The following is a 23,937-nucleotide window of genomic DNA, read 5'->3' as shown; positions in this document are numbered from 1 at the left end:
GCAGCTCAATAAAGTGCAAGCTACAGATCACAGTAAACTGCTTAGCTGCTCTTTTCGTGTGTCAAACCCCAGATGGCATGACACCATCCAGGATACAACTGTACTTTGTAGACATTTTCAGAGTTAATTAATTAAAGATTTGCTATTGCTGGTACACTATTAATGTGCACTCATATGAAAGCACCTCGTCTGTGATAAACCTGCCTGACAATGTTTGAATTCATTAGCATATGGGGATAAACCAAGGGGTTGAATGCTCTGTAAAATTGTGCAACTAAGACACAGTTGAAATGCTCTTCTGTGTAAAAGGGAGGAAATATTATGCAATCTCGAAGAAAATTTCTGTTTACCTTGGAGATAAATATTGCGGACGTCTCTTCACAGAAAAAATTACACACACATAAGAAACACAAAATATTTGTTCCGCAGTTTGTCCGAGTTTAGGATACTGTTGGGTTGGTTGGAAGACATTTAATACAAACTTTGCTTTGATGATTGTAAATAAAAAACAACTGGCTTCTCGAAACAGGCATCCTTGACATAATTTCATGTGTCTACAATGGGACCATTCATTACTTTGACTTTATCTAGTGAGTATTCATTCCGGGGTTCTATTTTTATTTAATGTTTCAATAACAGCAGATTAATATGTGATAAGAAAGATGTTAATAGTTTTTTTTGTTACTTATATGTACAAATATATATTCTGCAGTGGTGGTTGCTGCTATGTTGTTATGGTTCAGCCGTACTTTCCATTGAAAAACCATTTTTAGATTTCCTTATACCTTTTGACCCCATGGACAGGTTTGCATCAAACTTGGCAATTTACCATAGTCTAAGGTCCAGCATGCCAATCCTTGTGCAGATCTGTGCAGGCAAAAAAAAAAATAACATGGGGTGGTGGAAGGGTAGGAGGGATAATGTGTTTTCCCATTTTAGCTCCAAGAGGAAATTTTGCTTACCACTACAGCCCGAACCTCTGAATGGATAAATGCAACGTTTGGCATGATAGTAGAACTCAGAAAGTTTTGTTTTTGATGGTTTGGTTTAAATCCATTCAGCAGTGTTTGAGATGCAAGTGTTTAAAACAGTTGGGAAGTGGACTTTACTATATTAAAGATATTGAAATATCTTTTTAATTCTAATAATGTAGTAACTACTGAAAAAGTCCACTTGCTGACACATGAGATAGTGTAAAACTGGAGGGTTACGGAAGAGGAACAGAAGAAGGTTCATGCATGCACCATTTCATGAACATGATGATTTATGAGATCTTTCAGAATCTGCATGCCCGGCACCTGCTTTTTTTCTGAATATGAAAATGACCAAGAATTATGCCAAAAAGGCATTCACTTGAGCTGTTAAGTAAGAGGCACAGGCAGGAAGACTTGGGGCCTGATGCACAAACGTAAACTTTTGACCTTCGGTCTAAGTTTACGACTTTCGGTATTCACAAAGGGCATTTACGAGTAGTATATTTACATCTGCACTTGTGGTGGATATTCTACTCTGAATGCAGAGTGTACTCTCTGCACTCGGAGTGTACTTTCCGTACCCGGAGTGGAAGCTCTGCACTCAGGGAGCATCTTCACCCTGAGTGCAGACGTAAAGATACTACTCGTAAATGCCCTTTGTGAATACCGAAAGTCACAAACTTAGATTTTTGGTCTAAGTTTAGACCAAAAGGGCCCTACAAGTTCTTCAGGACAAGCACAAGAAACAGCAATGCTCAGTTTTTCTCAAAGGTAACCATGAATTTTCAGTGATCAAAATCTCAATGTTCGAATAACTCAGTAAAGGGTCCGAAAACCAGACAAAACTTAAATGTTGCGTACAGCCAATTACATGCTGAAGGTATTCCAGCATCCTCAAGTTCACAAATAAATCTCAGGTTATATTATAGAGTGATGAAGGATAATTCAAACAGCATACCAGAAATGTCTGTAGAAAAATAATCCACTAACGTTGTGTTGCATGTTAAGTCATTTTTTAGACACCATGAGAGCAAATCACAAGAGACTCTTGATTATCAGTTTCACCACTTTCATAAAAGGAGCAACACAGACTATAGACTGAGAAACTGTCTAATTGGAGGAAAATTAGTCTCAAAATGTTTCCAGTGAAAGGAGGAGCAACTCATAAAGTACTTTGCTTGCTGCTGTATCTAAAGATTGAGTTGAAATATGTGGATGGATAATTGTAGTACGGGGTACATTTGTTTTGCTTAACCAAAAGTGAGACAGTTTGCTTTTTCTGCATCTGTAAAATTTCAGTACCGGTTCAGTAGTTAGTATTGATTCACATCACACAGAAAATGACAGCGATATGGCTGAAGTTCTGTTTAATTAGGGCAAAATAAGTCACAATGTGTTTCAAATTAAAGGGTTTCCAGAAATGAGGAGCTACTGAAAGCAAGTTCTTGACTGCTACTCAATTTTAAGCTTGGCAATTGTAGGGTTAAGTGATGTTTTTGAAGAAATACAAGGCACAGCAATTCTTTGTATATACTATTTCCACACCTGTGAAATTTCATTACCAGTTGGGTGGTTACATACCAGTTGGGCGGTGTGACTTGAAAGAGCCACAGTTGAAAGTGTAATTTGATGCAAACAACACACAAGTACTAAAATACAGAATTTCACACAATTGGTCCCATTTGCGAAATTTTACAGCTTGCGGCTTTCTACTGTTTTATTTTGCTCAAATATTTAGCTCATCACTAGTTGATTCTCTATCAAGGAAACGAGACCATTATGTACTTTTACCTTAGACATATAAACCAGATTAATTTTTACATAAATGATTAAGAGTTGTTGGACTTAGCCCTTTCTGCAGGGGCACCCCAGATTTGAAAGATGACCCTAACAAACATGAATTCTGTGCATAGGGATGTATCAAGTGACTATACATCTAAGATGTCTCCATTTTGAGATATCACAAATGCCATATATTTACTCATAGGCCTTGTGAAAGTAAAATGGCCTTTAAATAAAGTATAATCGTAACTTTTAATAGTGTCCATTAGTACTCTTGCACTATCATTCTTCTGTGGTGGCCTCCCAATTAGCAGAGCACATCAAACCCACTATACAGTGGAAATCCCCCTTTTCATCAAATTTAGGAAGGTATGTTAACAGCTGCTTACCCACTCTTCTTCATCATACTCTGAATGGTGAGGGATGGAATCTTGCCTCGTTATCGGGGATAGCTGGTCTTGATGCGCAGTCTCATTTTCCTCTGCATTGTTCTTAGGGTCAATTGAATTCTTGAGGCCACATCCAGGGCCTGCTGTGTAAAGTGCTAAAAGGGCACTGCTTACCAGCTGATCCTTAAAGATGTGCACAAATAATTCTGTCTGGAACGGAAAAACAATTCCCTGTTTAGAAGACAGCAGGTAAGACAAATCATCTAAAAATGCTAACATTATAAGAAATATATAATATTGAAGACTGTGGCAGCACGGGAAACATGGCTATTTACGTGCAGAGGAGGGAAGGGCAGTAGTTATGTCAGAGAAAAGTGTTTCAGCTCGATGGTGAGAAGGACGTCCCAAAGTGAAGGTGTCCCGTTATAATTTAGGTGGATGCAAGTGAGTGTAACATTCTTTTCTTTCGGCACAGCCTCTGCCTACGAGACATGTTTTTGGGTTTTCCCTCTCTTGCTTCAAACAGATGTTGGTGGTAGGATGAAGCCAGGAGTCACAAACAGTATGCATGAATTAACGCAGTAGTAGGGAGGTATTGGGCAAAGAGATGCAAAAGAGCCCATCTTCGGATGTCAGTGGCGTGGAACGCTCACTGGGACCTTGAGATACGAGATGTTGAACATCTGTGCAGAAGCTGGGTCCTGCTGGAGCAATACGGCAGACTCCTTAGTCTTGGCCGGGGTAACGAGCAAAGCAGCCGGGGACAATTATCCAAGATGCTGCAGTAAGGCAGGTGGCACAATGCACACTTTTACAGCAAGGAATGATTTAAGTAAGAATAAAAAATGTTTTTAAAGAATAGTTTGATACTCCACATGTGTAAAAACAAACTCTCAAGAAGTTTACTGGCACCCTGTTTAGCAATGAGTTGGAGTCATTCCTAAAAAAATAGTAAGTGTTGTCGAGTCAATCCTGCATCAGTCCTTAGCCATACTAAACAAGCCTCTGTAAAGATTAACTGAACAAACTCCTGTATAGACTTGACTGCGATAGGTGCGTTGTAGATGGAGCACCAAAAAAAGAAAACTATGAATATCCACCTAACCGGCAAGAGTGCTAGGAAGAGAACCAAAAAAAATACAACAGACTCAGAAGGAAAGTATACATAAGCACCAAACAACTGCAAAAGAGTATGTGGGATTCTCTAGAAATTCTGGAAGTAACCACTCAAAGTTTGAATAAACTATCTATTAATGAGGAACAAACTGAGTACTGAGCTCTTTAGAAAAGCACACAACTAGGGTATCTATCTGCAGACCACTCTACTTTCTAGAAGGGACTTGGTCACAAAGGAAACTAGTGGGCACCTGGTCAAGAAGACCTTTCATAAACATCATCTGCCCTCTCTTGTCATCACTAACCATTAATTAGTTATTTTTCAGCATTGAAATTCTACCATAAAGGAAATAAGATAAATCGTTAGGAAAAATATAAAAATACACAGTGGGACTCATGATCAAGACACACTCTAAGATATCGGAAAGTATAAGGTGTATAGAATTCTACAAAACCGTAAATAAATGAAATAAAAAGTATTTTCAGAACTTGGTTAAGAGTGTCCCGGAGGGCTAGTCTACATTTATCACACCTAAAACTGCAGAAAAAGTGGGGTTGTAAATAAAAGGCATCTCTGCTGACCTGTTGGAGAATGACAATTGGAGTTTGGTGCTTACAACAATCACAGTCTGCATGTCCTTGTAATTAAAGGACCTTTTTCATCCATAAAATTCCATCAGGTTTGTTCTATGAAAATATAACAGGCTGTGTGACCTTTAACGCACCCAACAATGACTGGGTCTCGCAATTCCTACACAAACAGGTGTTTGTGCAGGGGGTCATAGTTCTATAGGAAAGTGATAAATAGGTCCTTATGTGCATTTTTGTTAGATGACTAAGCACAGGAGAGACAACAATAAATAATAAACCAACAAGGATGTTCAGTGTTACCGAAGGAAAGAACTCATAAAATGGACCAGATCTTAAGTTATCCAATTTATCCGCAAAAAACAATTAGGATTTTTTTCAAATCAAGTACATTGAACTGGCATAATGGAGCCTCTTGAGAAACAGAGGTTCTAGTTTAGATCTTTTAAAACACAGCACCCACAGGGGCTATTCTCAATAAGCGATATGATTTTGACATTAAGTTGTAATGTAAATGAATTGTGGAATAGCAGGAAGTGACATTACTGGATTTCCCATCATCCATCTGCACAGGAAGTGATATCACTCCTCACCCATTCATAGGACTTACGAAAGGGTTGCTGTAGCACAGACACATGCAGTAGGCGTGCTGCAGGAGAATCAAAGAGAAGCCCGTCTTTGCCAGTGTGTATGAACCGTGTCCACCTCCAGGACCCCAGGTCCTCTGCAATCCCACTACTACTCTCCCCGTGACACTCCACACCCTCAGCTTGGCCACTGCTCCACATGCTGCTGCCTAGCCGCACGACACAACATCTAGTGAGCGTTCTCCTGCAATTTTTCATGCACTTACTCACACCCAATATTCACAGCACCAGCACCAACAGCACCCAACACACCGCTCTCTCACACAGTACTGCAAACGCCCACACAACACTTTGCACTCACATGCATGATCCTCAACACCTGCTCACTCACCAAAAACACCAGAGGTCTGGATCCTGCGGCATAACAATGCCCTAGAACTACCTGTCCTCACGAAAACGTGGTTAAACCCCACACCGGCACCTGACAACGTCACAGCCATACCTCTGCACCCTCCCCCCCAAGTAAAAGATTGCCAGTTGCCAGGCTAGATGGACTTCACAAGTCTGGTAACAGAATCACCATCAGCCACAAGAACGCTATCAGCTGCACCACATCCACAGACCCATCATCGTTCAACATTGAACACCTGTCATTCAAGCCTCACATCGCAGCCAACTTCACTGTCTACAGAAAACCAGGACCACACACCAACTTTTCCAACACTATCACGGGGTTAGTTACATCACTCAACATTGATAATAGAAATTAGATCATACGCAGAGCCCTGAATTTTCACCTGGAAGACCACCACGACCCCAACTCAGTCTTCTGGACAGAGCTTACCCTCATCAATTATAGCATCCTGGTCCAGTGCACATGCACCACCACCAGACCAGCCTGCTGAAACTGGAACAGCATAATTGACAAGGACTGTAACACAGCTGTCAACTCCCTATGTCCAGAACACAGCAACACCCTCCCTAAAGCCATCAAGAAATTTAACAATTGGATCAACTCCTTCACCTACTTTCTGCCCCCCCTCAAACACAGCAATACAACATGATATAGATCTCAGGTTGGTACACAGGAGAACTCAGACTGATGAAACACCACTACAAACAACTGGAGCACAAATGAAGAATAAGCCAGGACATTGCAGATAGGAGCACTTTCAACTCTGTCCTGAGACACTAATACCAAATGATACGGAACAGCAAACCTGCCACTCTGGTGGACTGCATCAATGCCTGCAACAACACAAGGAAATACATTTTAACCATTATGAAGCATTTCACCACACCTGTGGCTACCTCCAACTCAATCACACTTTTACTGGACCCCTGCAACAGTCATTGTCAATTCTTCAGCTACCAAAATCACTGGCTATTGCAGCAACTTTAACCCAGAAGAAAGCGCCACCGCTAGGAAGTCCATCCATTGAGGGGCCCCATTGGACCCCTGCATCACAACGCCTACTCCATACAACTGCAAACTGTCAGCACCATGCTCACACCCATTCTGAACACCTCCACTTCTTCTATGATTTTCCCAAACACTTGGAAACACACAACTGTCATCTCATTGCTGAAGAAACCTTCCATGGGCCCTCAAACACTCACCAACTACAGACCAGCCTCCATGCTACTATTCCCTGTCTAGGACTTAAAGAAAATTATCAACAGACACCACACCAAATACCTCAATGACCACCAACTCCTTAACACCACTATGTCTGGTTTCAGACCGAACCAAAGCATGGAAACTGTGCACATTGCTGCAACAGATGACATCTGCATGACTCTGGATGAAGGAGACATGGCAGCCCTCATCCTCCTGGACCTCTCCGCAGCCTTTGACACTGTCTCCCACCTCATCTTCATCCAATACGTATACAACACTGGGATCCAGGGAGTGCACTCTGATGGATCTGCTCCTTCCTGACTGCGAGGACCCAGTCAGTCAGCCTGGCACCGTACACCTTGGACACTTGCAACCTCATCTGCAGAGTTCTGCAAGGATCATCTCTGAGCTAATCCCTCTTCAATGCATACATGAACCTTCTAGCTAGCATCATCTGCTCTCGTGACAATGTCCTCTCCTATGCAGATGACACACAACTCATTCTCTCCCTCTTTAGCAAGATACCCAGTGCCTGGATCAATTTCTATACCAGCAAAACTGAAATTGTCCGCTGGATGAAGACCAACTGCCTGAAGCTGAACACCAACAAGTCAGAAATTCTGATCTTCAGGAACAGCACTTCACTGTTGGACTCCACCTGGTGGCCAAACGAGCTAGGATCGACATCCACCCCCACCCACCCATGCCATGAACCTTGGGATCGTCACTTGCAGCAAACTTGACATGACCAACCAAGTTAACTTCTCGTGCTTCCATACCCTGAAGATGCTGAGGAAGAATTTCAAATGTCTCCCAATCAGCACTCAGGAAGCAGTCACTCACACCCTCATCACAAGCATGCAAGACTACAGGAGCACACTTTGTGCTGGGATCAACAAAAAACTCACCAGCAGGTGCAGACCACTCAGAACTCTGCGGCCAGCATCACTCTCATCTCCCATGCTGCACTCACATCAACCACAGCTAAATGAGCTTCATTGGCTCCTGATACACAAATGAGCACAATTCAAACTCCTCACCCACACTTTCAAGGCACTACATAACACTGATGCAGCATACCTCAACAATTGCATCTGCTTTCACAAACCTTCCATACACCTACGCTTGTCTGGAGTCCTACTTACACACATCCCACGTATACTGAAAACCACAGCAAGTGGTTGAGCCTTCTCTTACACCAAACCTAAAGCGTGGAACAATATTCTGCTACACATAAGAGCCTCCTCCTCATTACTTGAACTCCGCAAGAAGTTGAATACCTGGCTTTTTAGAGTAATCCCACTAGGCTCTAAATTTGGCTAATCTCAGACCTGCTCAGTGTCAGAGTACCCTTCCAGGTGATAGTGCACTCTACAAATATGCATAACATAATATAGCAATAAAGCTAAAAGAGAACAGCCAGTACACTGATTACAGTTCAGAAGACTATAATCTATATGCATTCAGGCAACCAATTCAAACAAAGTAGAACCCATTATAAACTTACAAATGAGGTTGATGGCTAAGGGCCTCATTACGAACAGACAACCAAAGTTCATTAAATAATTTATAAAAGTAAGTGAGCCTTGATCGATGAAGGGAATATCAACTCAACAAGTGATCTGAGTAAAGCCAAGAAAAATGTAACAATTTATAAAGAGTTAAATAAAACTTGCCCAAACCTGAATGATTGACTCTCATGAACGTAAAATCAAAAATGAAAAACAAGGTCAAGAAAGTGTAAAGAGGGAGGGAAAAATATAAAATGTTTAGCTTTGTAAGGGGTAGAAGAATCTATCAAGAACAGAATCAAATTGATTGTAAATGAGGTTGGCAAAGAAGATATTTTACACTTCTTGAAATATACAAGGAAGATGGACACTAGTCTGAGCTGGGTACAGAATTCTGTTATAAAGCTTTCCAGTGACCTATGGCCCAAAAAGAAGAATCCCTTCCATGTATAAGGGGTAAAAGAAGTGTTTGTGAATGTGAAAAGCAACAAGGCTCCAGGACTACGATGTAACTTAAATGAATACAATAACAGTAATTGCTACTACAACCATCATGGGATAACTATTTAATAACACTTTAAAGATTGAAAAGCTATCAAAATGTTTGGAACAAGATTTAGCTCCTTCAATTTTTTAAACCAGGAAAGAATTTATATTTAGTAATATTTATATACATCTGAGGCTGGAAATCATTGACAACACTGTATGCACAGTGAATCAATAAAACAGAGAACCTCTCCCTTCGTTCTGACTGACCTCTCAAAACCACACCCTGGTTGAAAAATGCCCTCTTCTTAAAGATCACTGATCAACTTCCATGAGCATAATTAAAAATACAAAAACAGAATGGCGCCTACACTCTGCTCAGGCCAGAAAATCACTTGTTTCTAGTCTTGCTTTGGGTTATGTAGTTGTGATTCCTACAAGCCATCTTTTCCAAATTCATTCTATTCAGTTTTTGTCTCTGTAGCCCATGCCAATGTATTATGGTCAGTGTAGAACAACCAACATATGAAGTGTAATTCCTAGTGCATCTTTTGTTCTTTGTTGAACTCCTCAAAGGAAAATAAGCATGTTTATTGTAATTGATTAATTGAGTACTTAAAATCATTATAAGTTGACTGAAATATATTCAGTAAACATAACTTAGATATTCAACAGTTATAAATGTCAATAACAGATAAAATACAGATTTAAAGTTAGGCCAAGTACAATAGCCATAAAAACGAATTGAAAAAAATGTGCACAGCAACAAAGCTCAGACAGGTTTTTCGTATTTAAGACTGAGAATTGATCTCATTGCAACGTATTAGTCTGTTTCTAAGCATAATCTGTATGATATATGTTCGTCGCTCGGAGTGCACCATTGGACAGCAGCATGGAGGGTAGGCTAGGGATCCCTGCTGATAGTCTCAGAGCCTGCACTGCGGAGGTGTAAAATATTCTAAACTCCAGGATAATCTGAATTCGTTCATTAAAAAAAGCATGCATTTCATTCTAATTACTTTTTGTCTTGTGAACTTGTGTATTATGTTCAAATAAATATTACTGAACATTCAGCATGGCTTAAGCGCCCTTGATTGCAAAGGAAAATGTCCTCTTAGAAAATTCAAACATGTCTTTGGCATGGCTCAAGAGGGGGCATTTGACATTTAATTGCAGATTTTAGGGTCAGTCTTACTGGCTTATTATCTCAAGTGCTGCTCAGATCCAAGGCTTGCTTAGCTTTCTACAGGTAACAGGACCAGGGATTCATTATATTAGACTCTCTATCAATAAGTGTCCAGATGACATTTTTCAGTCTGTCCACTGTGGCATTGATTATTTCATAACAATACTTTAGGAAATCAGCTTTGCAGGCCACATTCAGTCAGGTGAGATCAAACTCGAAAGACATTTCAGCTCCAGAAGAGCACTTAGGTAGGTAAAACAGCTTTCTGTAAGCATTGTATTGGATCTGATCCAGGGTACAAGTGAATCTTCCTGGGCACCTATGAAGGCCGTAAGTCAGGGCAAGAATGAGTTTAGCTCCTGCTGCTTATAAAAAATGGCCTGCTGGCGGGCTTTGTAGTTTTGTTTGCAGCCTGCATAAGCCAAATAAATAGAAGTACTTGGGCCCATATTTATAATTTTTGACGCAAGCCAGCACCGGCGCTGGTTTGCATCAAAAAATTTACCGCCGGCTAATGCCATTCCAACACGCCAGGCGGGTGCCTTATTTATGGATTGACTGGTGCTGCGGGCTGGTCAGAGTAAAAAAAAATGACTCTAACCAGGCAGCGCCGGCGTATGGAAAAATGGGGGTTGTGCGTCAAAAAATGGTGCAAGTCAGGTTAGAGGAAAAAATCATGGCTCTAACCGGACTTGCGCCATTTTTTGACGCACAACCCCCATTGAAATGACAGGAGTCATGCCCCCCTGCCCAATGGTCATACCCAGGGCCCAGGGAACATCTGTCCCCTGGGCATGACCACTGGGCACAGTGGCATGTAGGGGGGCCCAAGTGAGGCCCCCCTATGCTACTAAAAAAAAATATATATATACTTACCTCAACTTACCTGTACTTACCTGGGATGGGTCCCCCTATCCATGGGTATCCTCCAGGGGTGGGTGGGGGTGGCAGGAGGTGTCCCTAGGGGCAGGGAAGGGCACCTGTGGACTGTTTCCATGGACAGAGACCATGGAAATGAGCCCACAGGTCCCTTAACACATGCCCTCACCCAGGCGTTAAAAAACGGCGCACATCAGGCTGGGTGCCGTTTTTTAAGGGCCGCCCCCTCCTGTGCGTCAAAATGACGTGGGAGTGTAAATAAGGCGCACAGGCCTTAAAGTCATTTTTTGGACAGGAACGCCTACCTTGCATGTCATTAACGCAAGCCGATTTCCCGCATCCAGAAAATGACGCACACAGTGGAATTTTGATGTTCGCGGGCGTCATAGTATGAATATGGTGTAAGGTTTGCGCCGAATTTGCGTCAACATTTTTGACGCAAATTCGGCGCAAGCAGAGTATAAATATGCAACTTTATGTTTTAAATTTATTAAGTGCAATCTTTGGAAACCCTTTTCTGTTAACCAAATGCTGAGATAGTTCTAAAAGGAAGAGAGCCACAGGGTAGCATTTCCACAACTCAAGGTTTTCAAGTGTTTATTTGCGTAATTTCAGAGTTCTGTTTAGTGAGCTCCACTTTAGTGGCAAGATCGAATCCATGTAGCTTATATAAGGGTCTTTGAAAGCCAAAATAAGTTTGGTCAAATATGAAAATAAGATTTGAATCTGCAAGATTTGAATCTGGTTGTTCCATACTTTAGGCAGAAATGGTCTTGCGTTTCCTAGTTTTTCTCCACTGTCTGCTGTATAAAGTCTGAAAAAGATAGGGGCCCCAAACATAACCTTGTTTAAGACCTTGGTTTGTGAAGAATCTTTCATTGAGACTAAGGGTCTCATTACGAGGCTGCGGTAGAAGGACTTCTAGATTCGCGGTGACAGTCAGACCGCTGCAACTGTGGAGGTCCGACCTCCACATTACAACCATGGCGAGCGGACCTGCCTGTACACCACCATCCCCACCAGGAACATGGTTACCAACGGGGTGAAGGCAGTCTGAGTTGCACTCAGCAAGGGGCACGTGAACTCAGCACTGGCTGATTACAACTGGCTGATTACAACTCAGCTTTCCACCAGCCTTTCCATTGCAGGGACCCCACCATGGAAAGGTTGGCAAAAAAGCCAGTGCCGGCTGCCACATGAGGCCCCTGCACTGGACATGCATAGGCAGTGTCCATGCATGGGCTGTGCATTGCCCCCCCACCCAACACCCTCGGAATGCATGCTGTCTGCTGAGCTGACAGTGCACATTCTGAGGGTGCTGTGTGCTATGGTATTGGCCTCTGCTCCCTTAAAGGAGCCAAGGCTAATATCGTACACTGTTCCCGCCAGTCAGCCTGGGGGGAATGTCGTAATACAATGTTCAACGTTGTAATATGATTGGGGGGGGGACCCCACTGGTATGACGGTGGTGTCTTGAACTGGTGCCGATCTAGCTCCTCTGTTTTGGTGCTCGTCCCATTCTTTCTGTTCATCTGCAGATAATGCTAAAGTGATTTCAAAGGTATTACTATTGAAATACAATTTGGAGGCATGTTGTTCCCAAACAGCAGGATTTACTATATTTTTAATCCTGGGATTATGACTGGTGTCCAAGTTGCATATGAAGTTACAGAATTTCTTTTGTTCTTTGGTTTTATACAACTGAAAAATAATTCCCTATTGATGTTACGGAAGCTCCTTTTTGTTTACCAGAGTGTCTTCCTGTATTCTATAAACAGCCTATCTAAATTAGCAACCAGAAGAGGGTATTTGCTCTTTTAGCCAATGAAACGTTTCATTTTCCTGAGCTCAGGACTACGAGATCTCAATGCTGGTGTGTTCCTTCTATTTCCCAGAAGTGGTGCCTTGGTGGTGCTGATTGAAGCTTTGAGACAGGATTTCCCAATGGAATTTACATACTGTTGGCCATGTTAAATAGAGCATCAGTTCATGTTGCAGTATGTAGCAAGGTGCATACTTTCTGACGTTCCTATCCATTTTTCCAATCTTAGAGCCTATGTAAGGTGTGAGCATTATATGTAATTCTCCTTGGATGTGTCAAGTTAGCAACAGCCTCTATTAATGAGACTTGCTCTACATGAGGAGGATCAAGAGTAAATGTTATGGTAGCAGGAAAGTGATCACTATCATGTCTCACCAGGACTGAGAAATCTCAGTGCAATAATTGAAGTGAGTGTGAAATGTAAGTATACTCTAGGATAGCTCATCTGCTGTGTGAGCGATGGATGATCTTTCCCGCTGTGCTGAATCTGCTACACTGGGTCAGAGGAGTTACCCGAATATATCGCAATAAATCATCTATTACTTTCTCTAATAGGTCTTGTTTAATTGGTAGTGGCCTTGTTGGTTCCTGATATGCTGATTGTTGCCTATTAGGATTAGGATAAGTTAAAGTCCCTGTTGTAGTCAAGTTTAGCTCTTTAAGGTCTTTGATAAATTTCTTCAAAAGCACTTTATGGGTTTTGGTATGAATATTTAAGTGAACATTAATAAGAAGAATACTCTGAGGTGGCTGCCTGGTGCTTAAGTTATCAAGGGTTATTGTGTGTATAAAATTTCTAAAAAAATTTATTGGAGTTATTCGGACTTTCAAGGCAGTGGTTACTTCGATGGCCAAGCCACCTGATGGTCTGCCTGACATGCGACGGGCTATAAAAAGGTCTGATAATGAGTTAAGTGAACTGGATCTTTATTCCATGTTCCATGGATGCAGATTACATCCTGTTTAGTCAAAAATGCTCGACTGTCTGGATCAGGTAATTTTTTATGCAGACCAGTTATATTCCAGGATAGAAATGTTACTTCTCATTATGAAGACCTCTTCTATGAAGAGGTGTGATGTTTGTTAGGAACTTTGATTGTTGTTGGAGTATAATGCTGAAGATAGCCAGCTCCAATTACAGCGAGTATTGGAGGAAAATCTTCTCAGGATTTGACAGGAGCAGCCGGCACCTATCTTTAAGGTAATCTCCATAACCCCATTAGTAATATAGAAGGGGTTTTAGATTCTATGCAACTTTTCAATTTTGAACACTAAGAAGGAAGGCGTTTATGCTTTCTACAGGAGAGTATTTACACATATATTATTTTCATTTTTAATGATGCTAATGCCCCCGGTCTCAAATTCTGTTTATATACATTTTCAACAATTACAGAAGAACTTGCGTAACCACCGAATTAGAAAAGGAGGATGCAGAAGAAAACTAATACTAATGATGTCATAGCTGGTTAGCATTGTTAAGGCCGGGATATGTGCTAATAGAGAAAGTGTATTGTTTCTATTTCTAATACTGTGACTGCCTCTCGATTTGCACTCTGGCTGGAAGATTAGAGAGGAAGCTTCCGAAGTGAGGTGGCCACCAGTTTCTGCGCTGAGGTTGTAATCAACCATTTGTTGCTATTGTCTATTCTCCACTTGTGAGGAAATTTTGTTTAATCTTTGAGTGAAACTTTGAGTTACAATGTTATTGAGCAATACCATTAAAGCTGAAGGTGCAAGCATATAACAGAAATTATTTTGGGCATGTTCAGGAAGAGAGGGTTGGATTTGGACCTGGTCGTGAGCAGGTGGAGCTTTGATGGATATGCATTCCTTTAATACTGAGATCCTCTCTACCCCCTGCAGCTTTCCAGTTCCCCATATTTTCTATTATCATTATAAGTGTTATAGCTGTCAGTGAATAGCAGTTTTTATATATTTGATGTTACGTATAAGGGTGCATCCATCTGTAATGCAATTGTGTGAAACGTTGGGCTTGAGGTTAACACTGCACAGACTGAGGAGCTGATTCTGTTTGCTTCTCTAATGTCTTTTGTGAGAAGATTGCATAGAGGTTGCCCTCCTAAAGGGAGTTTCTCTTAGACTCTATGGACTATATGTATAAGTTGTTTCTTTTGGACTTGCTTTGTTTCCTAAGTTTTTCTTCTCCTTCCTACTAATGTTCCGGGGGGAGAGGGAGTTGTGCCTATAGGTTGCTGTTAAAGAATAAGAGGCTTGTTTCTATGTATGACAATGTCTGTTACTTGAGAACTAGTGTGTAAAGTCTGCTTAGCTGTCGTAAAAAGAGGAATATCACATGATATCTATGTGCCTCTAAGCCCTTGTTTCAGCTGGCTCTGCAATTGCAAGAGTATTATCTGTGAACTCATTAGTAACTGCTTTTGTAAAAATAGAAGAAGATTCAAAATTTGACGTTGGCTATTTTAAGAATGTTAATTAGATGTCACGTCCAGTAGATTATATAATTTGTCGACAAAAAGAGCACAAGAACACATGTTTCTTGGGCATTGTGTTGCTCTAATATCGAGCCAACTTTACGTTTCATGCTGTTTAACTTATTATCCATAAGCACCATGCATGTGCAAGACCGAGTATTATTTTGCAAATAAAAATGCTTTTTATTCAGAATGGGCAAAAGCCTATATTTAAATAGCACATATACTAAGCACAAACATTTTGTGGTAGGTAATCATACTTAATGATATAAGCCTGCAAGTGAAGTAAATAAGTGCTGATTTAAGTTAGCCTACCTGTTGCTGTCATGGTAACTGGAAATAATGCATTAATGTTCAAAGGCCTATTTTAAATGTTGAATCATTATTTTCCCCAAGATGTTTTTCTCTTTTGCTGCAGATGTTGTAACATTCCAAGAGTCTTCTGTTAGTTAGTGAGTAGGCATTTGTTTTGTATTAGACAACTGATAGAGAGGTTCTCAGGGGGAGGAGAGGAGGCAACAGGCAGGGTAATTCATGAGAATAATAGTCTATACTGCAGAATGTGAACAATGTATCTTTTCAAGGTCTAACATCTATGAACCGGACGGACCATTGTACAACTATGAGAAAACTGGAAGTTTTCTTATTCCCAGGAGTTTACTGAAACCATATTGGAGATGCAAGGAGAAGAAAGAAAATAATGTTGTCACCTAGAATATTGTGTGTTTATATTAGTGTGTGTTCCTAGAGCAAGGCGCAATTGCTTTCCTGGGTATTTCCCTAGAGCTTACCTTGCAGGAGGGCTTTTTCTTTTGAGCTTTTTGCCGGCCTATTTAAGTCTTATTAAATTTGGGCGAATGAGCATACTAGCTTCCAGAAAATATTTACTTTTGAATTCCTAGGATAACAAAGTGACTGCAATAATACTTTACAAAGGTATTTCAGACACGTAGCAAAAAGCTGAAAAAAGTTGCTGAAACGATTAATTAATAAGGAAGTAATCTGTGCAGTGCAACATGAACCTCAAGTGCCCCGTGGCACTAAGATGCAACTTATTCACCTATAAAAACCTGTAAACTATAACATTCCTTGCATGAAACACCAAACAAATACCTCTGGGTACAATAAAGCGCTACACAAAAATCTGTTTGTGCTCTAAATTAGGTGTGCAATTCATGTGAATGCTGTGGCCAATTTGTGTCTTTTTTTTTTTTTTTAAACAGGAATGCAAGATTATGATGGAATTCTCATGGAATTCTAAATTCTACTGAAAAGTAAGCAATCGGAGTAAGACAGTTGCCATAAAAAGAAGGCACGGTTCCTCTGTAAGGGTGGAGGAGCGTTGCCCCCCTGCCAGCAGCAACCAATGCAAATCCTTTTACAAGGAAAGGTAATAAACTCTGTTTATCATCCTTTCTGTGTAAAAGGGTGGGGCATTGGGGGTGATGAGCCGAGGGGAGTGCTCTGTGCACTCCCCTCAGAGACCCTCAGGCCGGCCAAACACACATGTGCAGTAGGCTCTCTCCAGGACAGCAACACAGTTGCTGGGTTGGAGAGGGCCTCCACAGGCTCACAGTCTGCCTAGGAGCGCCAAGCCAATCCTGATGCTGCTTTCAGGAGCAGCATCAGGATTGGCACAGGGCAGGCTTGGAGCTTGTGCCTGCAGCAGCGATGGGAGAGGAGCGGCGCGGGAGCAGAGGTGCATTTAAAAAAATATATATATTATTATTATTTGTCCCGTGACCCTCCCCCCGCAGCCCACACCCCTCCTAGCTCCAGCCATGCGAGCCACTCCTGATAAAAAGGAAGAGGAGACAAACACATCTTACAGTGGAAGGAAGAGACAAAGTTCAGGTAGGGCCATCCTTATTCAGTATTAAATGGTAAAGCTACAGACCCGGTGAAGCTGAAAGATGCGCTTGTAAATGGTTCATAAAATATTGAAAGTCCGGGACCCACAGGGAATATATAGACCCCGGACTTTAAAACACCTGATTTTAAAAATAGATTGAAAGGGAAGAGCTGATATATTTTTGTAGGGTAAATTCCCTCAGAGATCCGGAAAGCACAGCGAGTTCCACAGAGTATATTGCGGTAAAACTGTCACCTTTTCAGAGGACTATCACTATTGTAACAGGAAGAATGCGCACACTGTTGAGTGCAATGCATTCTGGTGCTCGAGCTTTGAGTAATAAGTACAAAGGGAAGTTAAAGATTCGAGCTATAGACTGTTTACGCCTTCATGCCATTGTGTACATGGCTGTCAATAGCAGATGCTTGAAAATTATTAGGTTTAATAATTTTGCATATCAAGACGTTTAGTGAAGAGAAAACACACTTTTAACTCCATTGCTGCATTGTTAATCAGAGACACTATCACTGCAGCAAACACAACCTTTAAATGCGAGTGTTATTCTTAGAAGTGTTCTTTTGAAGAAAGCATGCTCTCTACGGGCTCAGCTATGTTCAAGAGAATTTCCCAGGGGTATCTGTAATTTTATGCAGCTCTCCCAATTACGAGTCCGTAGGTAGCCAGGAAAAATACTTCAATGACAGCCGTGGAGGCAGCACTGTGCCCTCAGTGGTGCCTGATGTAACTTCACTGGAGACTGTGGAAGTCACAGCCCAGGGGATACTTCTCCAGTGCCCACCTCTTAGGGCTCCCCTTCGGACCCCATGTTTCCCACCAAGAACAGGTTTTCATTAAAGAGACCTGGGATATACATTTACAGAAACGTGCCTCTAATTCTCTTTTATTGTCGTTATGACACCTTCGGACCTGTGATAAGACATTTACATCACAACTCTGCGACAGCACTTTTTACACTTGAGCGATGACGTCACAATGCCTGCTTCCAGACCCTGCAGAGAGTGTCAAAGTGGAGTCACTGAAATGAATTACAATTTCTGTTCAAACAATGAAAGGGATAACTTTTTTTCAGTGCTTTCTGGAAACGTACAGGCAATAGCTAATAAGGAGACTTATAACTATGACTTATTTACTGCACTGCTAAGATTCATTACGAAAACACAGATATTTATATGCATGCGCATTCTGAACTAACGCCTTGTATTAAAAAGCTTAATATCTATTTTGCATGCAAGTAGAATTTACAAATTGGCGTGTTTATTTGTGCAGATTCCACATTTTATATATGTGTCTGCCATCACAGTACCTTGCTTTTGAGGAGCAAGAGACCAAGCAATTAAAAGAGGATTAGTGATGGGTGTGAACATGCATTATACGGTAAAATACCCCCAACCATATTATACGAATTTTGAAAGCCATAATGGAATTCCATGACTTTATAAAGGATCCTCTATAAAATGTGTTGACGGAACTGCCCAGTGACTTGCACTATCCTTATACAGAGTGGTAGGGAATGCGTTATCCCATATTTCTGGAATCATAGTACATCTTTCAAAAAATGGAGAACAACACCTAGGACTCGGATCTAGGGTGAGGGAGTGTCCTGTATGACTTTACAAACATCACTACCTTGACCTTCGTTCCTGTACATAATCACGTCTCGCAATATCATAATGTATGATTTGTGGTACTTTACCTCATAGACAAAAGAACTCAACAGGAGATAGCTAAAACCCTGTGCAGTAAGAGAAGTAGAGTCTTTTTGATATACTCATTTTGTACTTTTACTTAGGGCCCGCATCTTACATACAACCATTTCAGTGGTCCCTGTCACAAACAACAAGTGCGTGGAGATGCATTTGGGCACAATGTGCAATGTTGAGTGATAGACATGGTTTAATACAGGAGTGTGTCTAATCAAGTGAAAACGTGTCCTCAAAACGCACTTGCCAGCTTAGGTCTGCAATTTCTACAAGCTGTAAATAGGTGTTACTGTCACCGATTTTAATAGTATCCAGCTTTTTAACCAGAGGGGATGATTGGCTGAATAGGCCCGGCTGGAATTAAAACACAGAATTGTCAAGTCACATGGATATTAATCAATAGTACTTAATTAAGTGAACCATATGTTGGTATGCGCCACAGTCAAATGTCACAAAGTGTCTATGCCCAGTATCACTTACTAGATGTAACAGGCCTGTATGTACAGGACACTCTTATGGCATATCATAAGAAGCATGGGATTGTGGTTTCTCAACAGAGTAATGGAGTGTTTTTCAGAGTTAGGGGTCCCTCCAGTCTACCTGGCCTGATCTCTTGTATGATCAGCTTAATCGCTGACTGACAGATTATAAAAGTGAGACCACAAGGCAGGATTCTGATAGCCGTAACTACTCTCTTTGCCACACAAACTGTTAGACAATGAGCAAAGACTTAGAATTACATCTGATACAGTTTATGGTGTGGCTTTAAACTGGGCGTGTTTGTTCTTCTTTATTTTGCTCCACAGCATTACTTTTCTTCTATTTTATATATCTTATACCTAGCTTCAAAATGGAGTAGAGTGCTTTACATGGCATATTTATATTGTAGAATACCTCTTCAAACATTAGGGGTTGCACATAGGACAACATGGAAATTGAGGGCCTGATTTAGATATTGGTAGAGGGGTTACTCTGTCACAGCAGTGTCAGATATCCTGTCAGCATAAAATCGAAATCACATTATATCCAATGGGATTTCGATTTTGGAGCATGGGATATCTGTCACCGTTGTAACGGCGTAACCCCTCCGCCAATATCTAAATCAGGCCCGGAGTCTCAATGAGACCAGGATAGATAAAGTAAAACTTAGTGGAGAGTGGGCATGGAACTGGGTAAGTATACCTAACAAAAAAAACCATAGTTTCTCTTCTTTAAGACTTTTAAAAAAATGATGCTAGAAAAAATTATGGGGCCAGTCCATGGGGCTATGGAGCTCCTGCTTATGTGCGTGTCAAGGCACACTGGTGGCAGAGGAGGAGGGCAGGAGCATCGGCTGCCATCTCCATTTTCAGTAGAATGAGGACAGTCATGTCAGAGTGGCGGACTTACTCCCCTCCAGACTATACTATGAATATAACTGCAAACAAATAGACTATAGGCTGCTAACGAAAAAGAAGGCAATGTAGATTCTGGTGACAGGAAAACGCCCCGCTTTTTGCTAAATTAAAACAAAATGTATATTCGAGTGTCTTTACCTTATAAAGACTAGAAGGAATATAGTTAGAATTGATTTTTCTGACATTTGTTTATTGAAGAAAACGTGCTTAATACATACAAAACCATCATTTTCAACTACTGTTCTGAAATCCTCATTCAGGTAATGATTTTTTAAATTATTTTAATTTTTACAAAAATAACCGAAATATATAAATAACAGCAAGGAATGGTTGATTTAATAATTTCACTTTTTACATACAATCGGGGATAAACAAATTGTCAGCATCACATGATTACTAGTCTTGGAATTTACCAGAGTGCTACAGAAAGGATAATAGACATCTCGTGGAGGCTGTTGCTAAACAATAACAGTTATAACAGCACTAATGTTAAGTGGTACTTATGGATCAGAAACCAATGACTAACAAACATTTGTTTCATTAGTTATAATGTGCTTTTTATGGGTGAGCGCAAAGCGGTCTGTCCCATGCTGTAATCACTCTTTGGGCTTCTAACCACGTCCATGTCACGTCAGTGACTTTCATTTGTTTGTTGGCTTGCTTTTGAGAATCTGCTTGCTTTCATTTGTGAAAGGCATGTATATGTCATGCCTTTTCTGGTGTTTAGCCCACCTACACAGCACTGGTACACCACTGAAACCATTCGAGGCTTGATGTTTTCAGCACGGTTTCCGGACTACTTTGTTTTTTTATTTTCCATGCAGCGCGATCGCGCTGGGGTTTACATAGCGCCGTCTCGCTCGTTTTTTCCGTTTTCAATTTCAGCGCGCTCGCGATACATTTTACATAGTGCGATCGCGCTGTGTTTTTTTTCTTGTAATTTGTGTGGCAAGAAAAGTCCGGTTAGGAGTTTACAACGCTGATAGCTCTAACTCGAGCAAATGTGAGACCCATTGCATTGCAAATGCTTGTTTAATTATGGTCAGCTCATCTATCACATTCTACAACACCATAGGCACGATCCATAAATATTGGTGTATGAGCAGGTGTAACTTAGCTTTTTTAATACGGTTGGCTTACTCCTGGATTTCAGGATTACTACAAAAGTAAGTGGCAGAAAATCTTTGTGAACCAACCAAGTAATGTTTTCAGCAAGATTTTTTAAAGTAGCTCCTAATCTGAATATGCATGATAGCAAGACACAATTTAAGACATAAAAGCAAGTTGAAACTAATCAGCAATAATTGTGTAACTTTGTTAAATAACATTAGAAACATAAAGCAGACAAGATTTAAATCTTAATTGTATGCTTAGTTGGTCGAGATTTATATGAAGAGTAGCCTTTTGAATATTGGACTGTTCACAAAACCTACAGAACTTAGCAGATCGGGTAAAATCCCACAGGCACCAAACGCACACAAAAAAGCCCCCCAATTTGATCGTCACTCATGCTTTGAATCGTCCTTAGGTTCAGGGATAGTGGGTGTCTGCGTTTGAAGGGTTTAAAATAGAACTTTCGTTATATGTGCAAGCAAAACAGCTATGACAGATGCCTGTTCCAAATCCCTTCTGTGTACACTGCTAAAAGTCAACGCATGTAGCAAAAATATTCTGATTACAAAAATAAAACGTTAACCATTTCTCTCGGAACCTCTTTCAAAAGTACTAATAAAATGTGTTGGTAGTTGTTGTTTTATACAACGTCATCTATTTATATGTTGTCTATTGAATTTAACAATGTCTTACATGCAGGATCATAAGAGTATCTCAAGTACTTGATGCCGACTTAAATAATTTTTTGGAGGCAGCGGTATCCCAATGTGCAGCAACGGGAAGTACCAGGCATGAACTGCTTTGCAGAGGAATAGTTTGCTAATCAATATCTTTTTTTCTGTTGACTTTCTGAATGTTGCCAGTTTTCTGCAGCGCTGATCTGCAGATCCAGTCTGTAACAGTGTCTGTCACAAAGCCTTGATTTTGCCGTGACTGCACCCTTCGCATTAGCAGATTTGGAGGTTCTGCAGCCTGACAAACATTTTTAAAGTCTGAAGGACTGAGGTTGCTGGTAATTTTGTAAAAACAATTTCTTTGCTTGCCCTGCTGGGTAAAAGCAGGCCGTGGCAGGGCTGTGCATATGTTCCTCTGCCCATTACAGTGCCCCATCCCTACTCACTGCTGACAAAACAGTTTCAGTCACAAAGTACCCCCACCATCCATTAATTATGAATCCAAATCATTTCATAAAACTCATACATATTCTTGATATGTGCATCTGATTACTTGTAATAACTTCCAAATACTTTCACTCTCCTCCCTCCCTTTTGAGGGTTTCCATTCTCTCTTTTTTAATGGTCAATAGGATGAGGAATCATGCATTGTGCGTAATAACCTGCTATTGTCATATTTTAAAAATGACATATTACAGATATACTACAAAACATTTTTCACAAACAATAAAAAATACTAAAATTATAAGAAAATTAAATTAACATCACAATAAAACAAGGACATTTACATTCAAACAAATCCAATATGTCATCATATAATCAACAATCAGAGAAGGCATAAAAATGTGTCCTTTATATCATTAGTTTAAAGAGTTGGACTGGCCTAAGGGGGGGGGGATGGGTGCCTATTTAGCAGTTTTGCCCCATCTTTGGGTTGAGGATCGGTCACCATCTCTCATACTTGTTGACACCAATGCTTTTCAACCTTCCAAGAGCCCCTATTTGTATGATGGTCTTCCTCAGGGCTGGAAAATTTGATATTTGATATTTTATTTGCTGTCAACCCATGTTGTAAAGTGCTCTGGCACATTTGTTGGGACCAGGAAATGCACTACAAAAATAATAAATAAACCAAATACATAGAACATGCCCATATGTTTAGAGTTTTTCATTGAACATGCATTTACGTTCCTCTAGTAAGGTATTTTCATGACCCTAATTGAGACAGTTCATTAAAGCACTTATTTCCATAACATTCAACAACATACAGGATTTCTGGACATTTGCACAAGGCCTTCATGCTGACTTATTTTTTAATTGCAGTGCATTCCTTATGTTAGTAAACATGTGATTTATAGTCCCACGGTCAAACTGTCATAAGACTGCACATGTGCTGTCGTTCCTGAAGGATTTTCCTGGTCTTTTACAATTAAAGATTGAATAGAGCTGAGGGTTGTACTTGTTTCAGAATTAAAGGCCACAGGAACAATATTTATTGGCTGTGAGTTGTGTCTCTTTGAATTAAAGCAACTGCTATCAGTCCAAGTTGCAATGTAAGCCATCTATTTTAAACCTTCTATGCAAAGCTCGTTAATGACCCTACAGAAGTAAACCCTTAGTCATAAAGTCCCAAAGGCATTCTCTCTGAATGGGTCTAGCTGATCAGTCTCCTTCTCTTGTTCCCCAGTACACCTCTTTAATCCCCTGGGCAGTGGCACATAGGGCTGTCTATGTCAAGGTTTGCTGTTTAAAGTGTTGCCAAAGAGAAGCGCAGATACATCCCACA

At 40.7% G+C, this 23,937-nt stretch overlaps 1 protein-coding gene across 3 annotated transcripts in view; it reads right to left on the bottom strand.

The window, feature by feature from the left end:
- INPP4B (inositol polyphosphate-4-phosphatase type II B) overlaps positions 1 to 23,937 on the bottom strand; it is a 2,522,842-nt gene that overhangs the window by 373,991 nt on the left and 2,124,914 nt on the right. For all 3 annotated transcript variants that reach the window (XM_069242568.1, XM_069242569.1, XM_069242570.1), the window contains one exon: positions 3,146 to 3,355. In XM_069242568.1, the coding sequence (XP_069098669.1) occupies positions 3,146 to 3,355 (210 nt within the window). The remainder of the gene's footprint in view (positions 1 to 3,145; positions 3,356 to 23,937) is intronic.

The sequence above is a fragment of the Pleurodeles waltl genome, chromosome 1_2 (assembly GCF_031143425.1).
Source record: "Pleurodeles waltl isolate 20211129_DDA chromosome 1_2, aPleWal1.hap1.20221129, whole genome shotgun sequence".
In the NCBI taxonomy this organism is placed as follows: domain Eukaryota; kingdom Metazoa; phylum Chordata; class Amphibia; order Caudata; family Salamandridae; genus Pleurodeles; species Pleurodeles waltl.
This window is presented reverse-complemented; position numbering and strand designations above follow the sequence as displayed.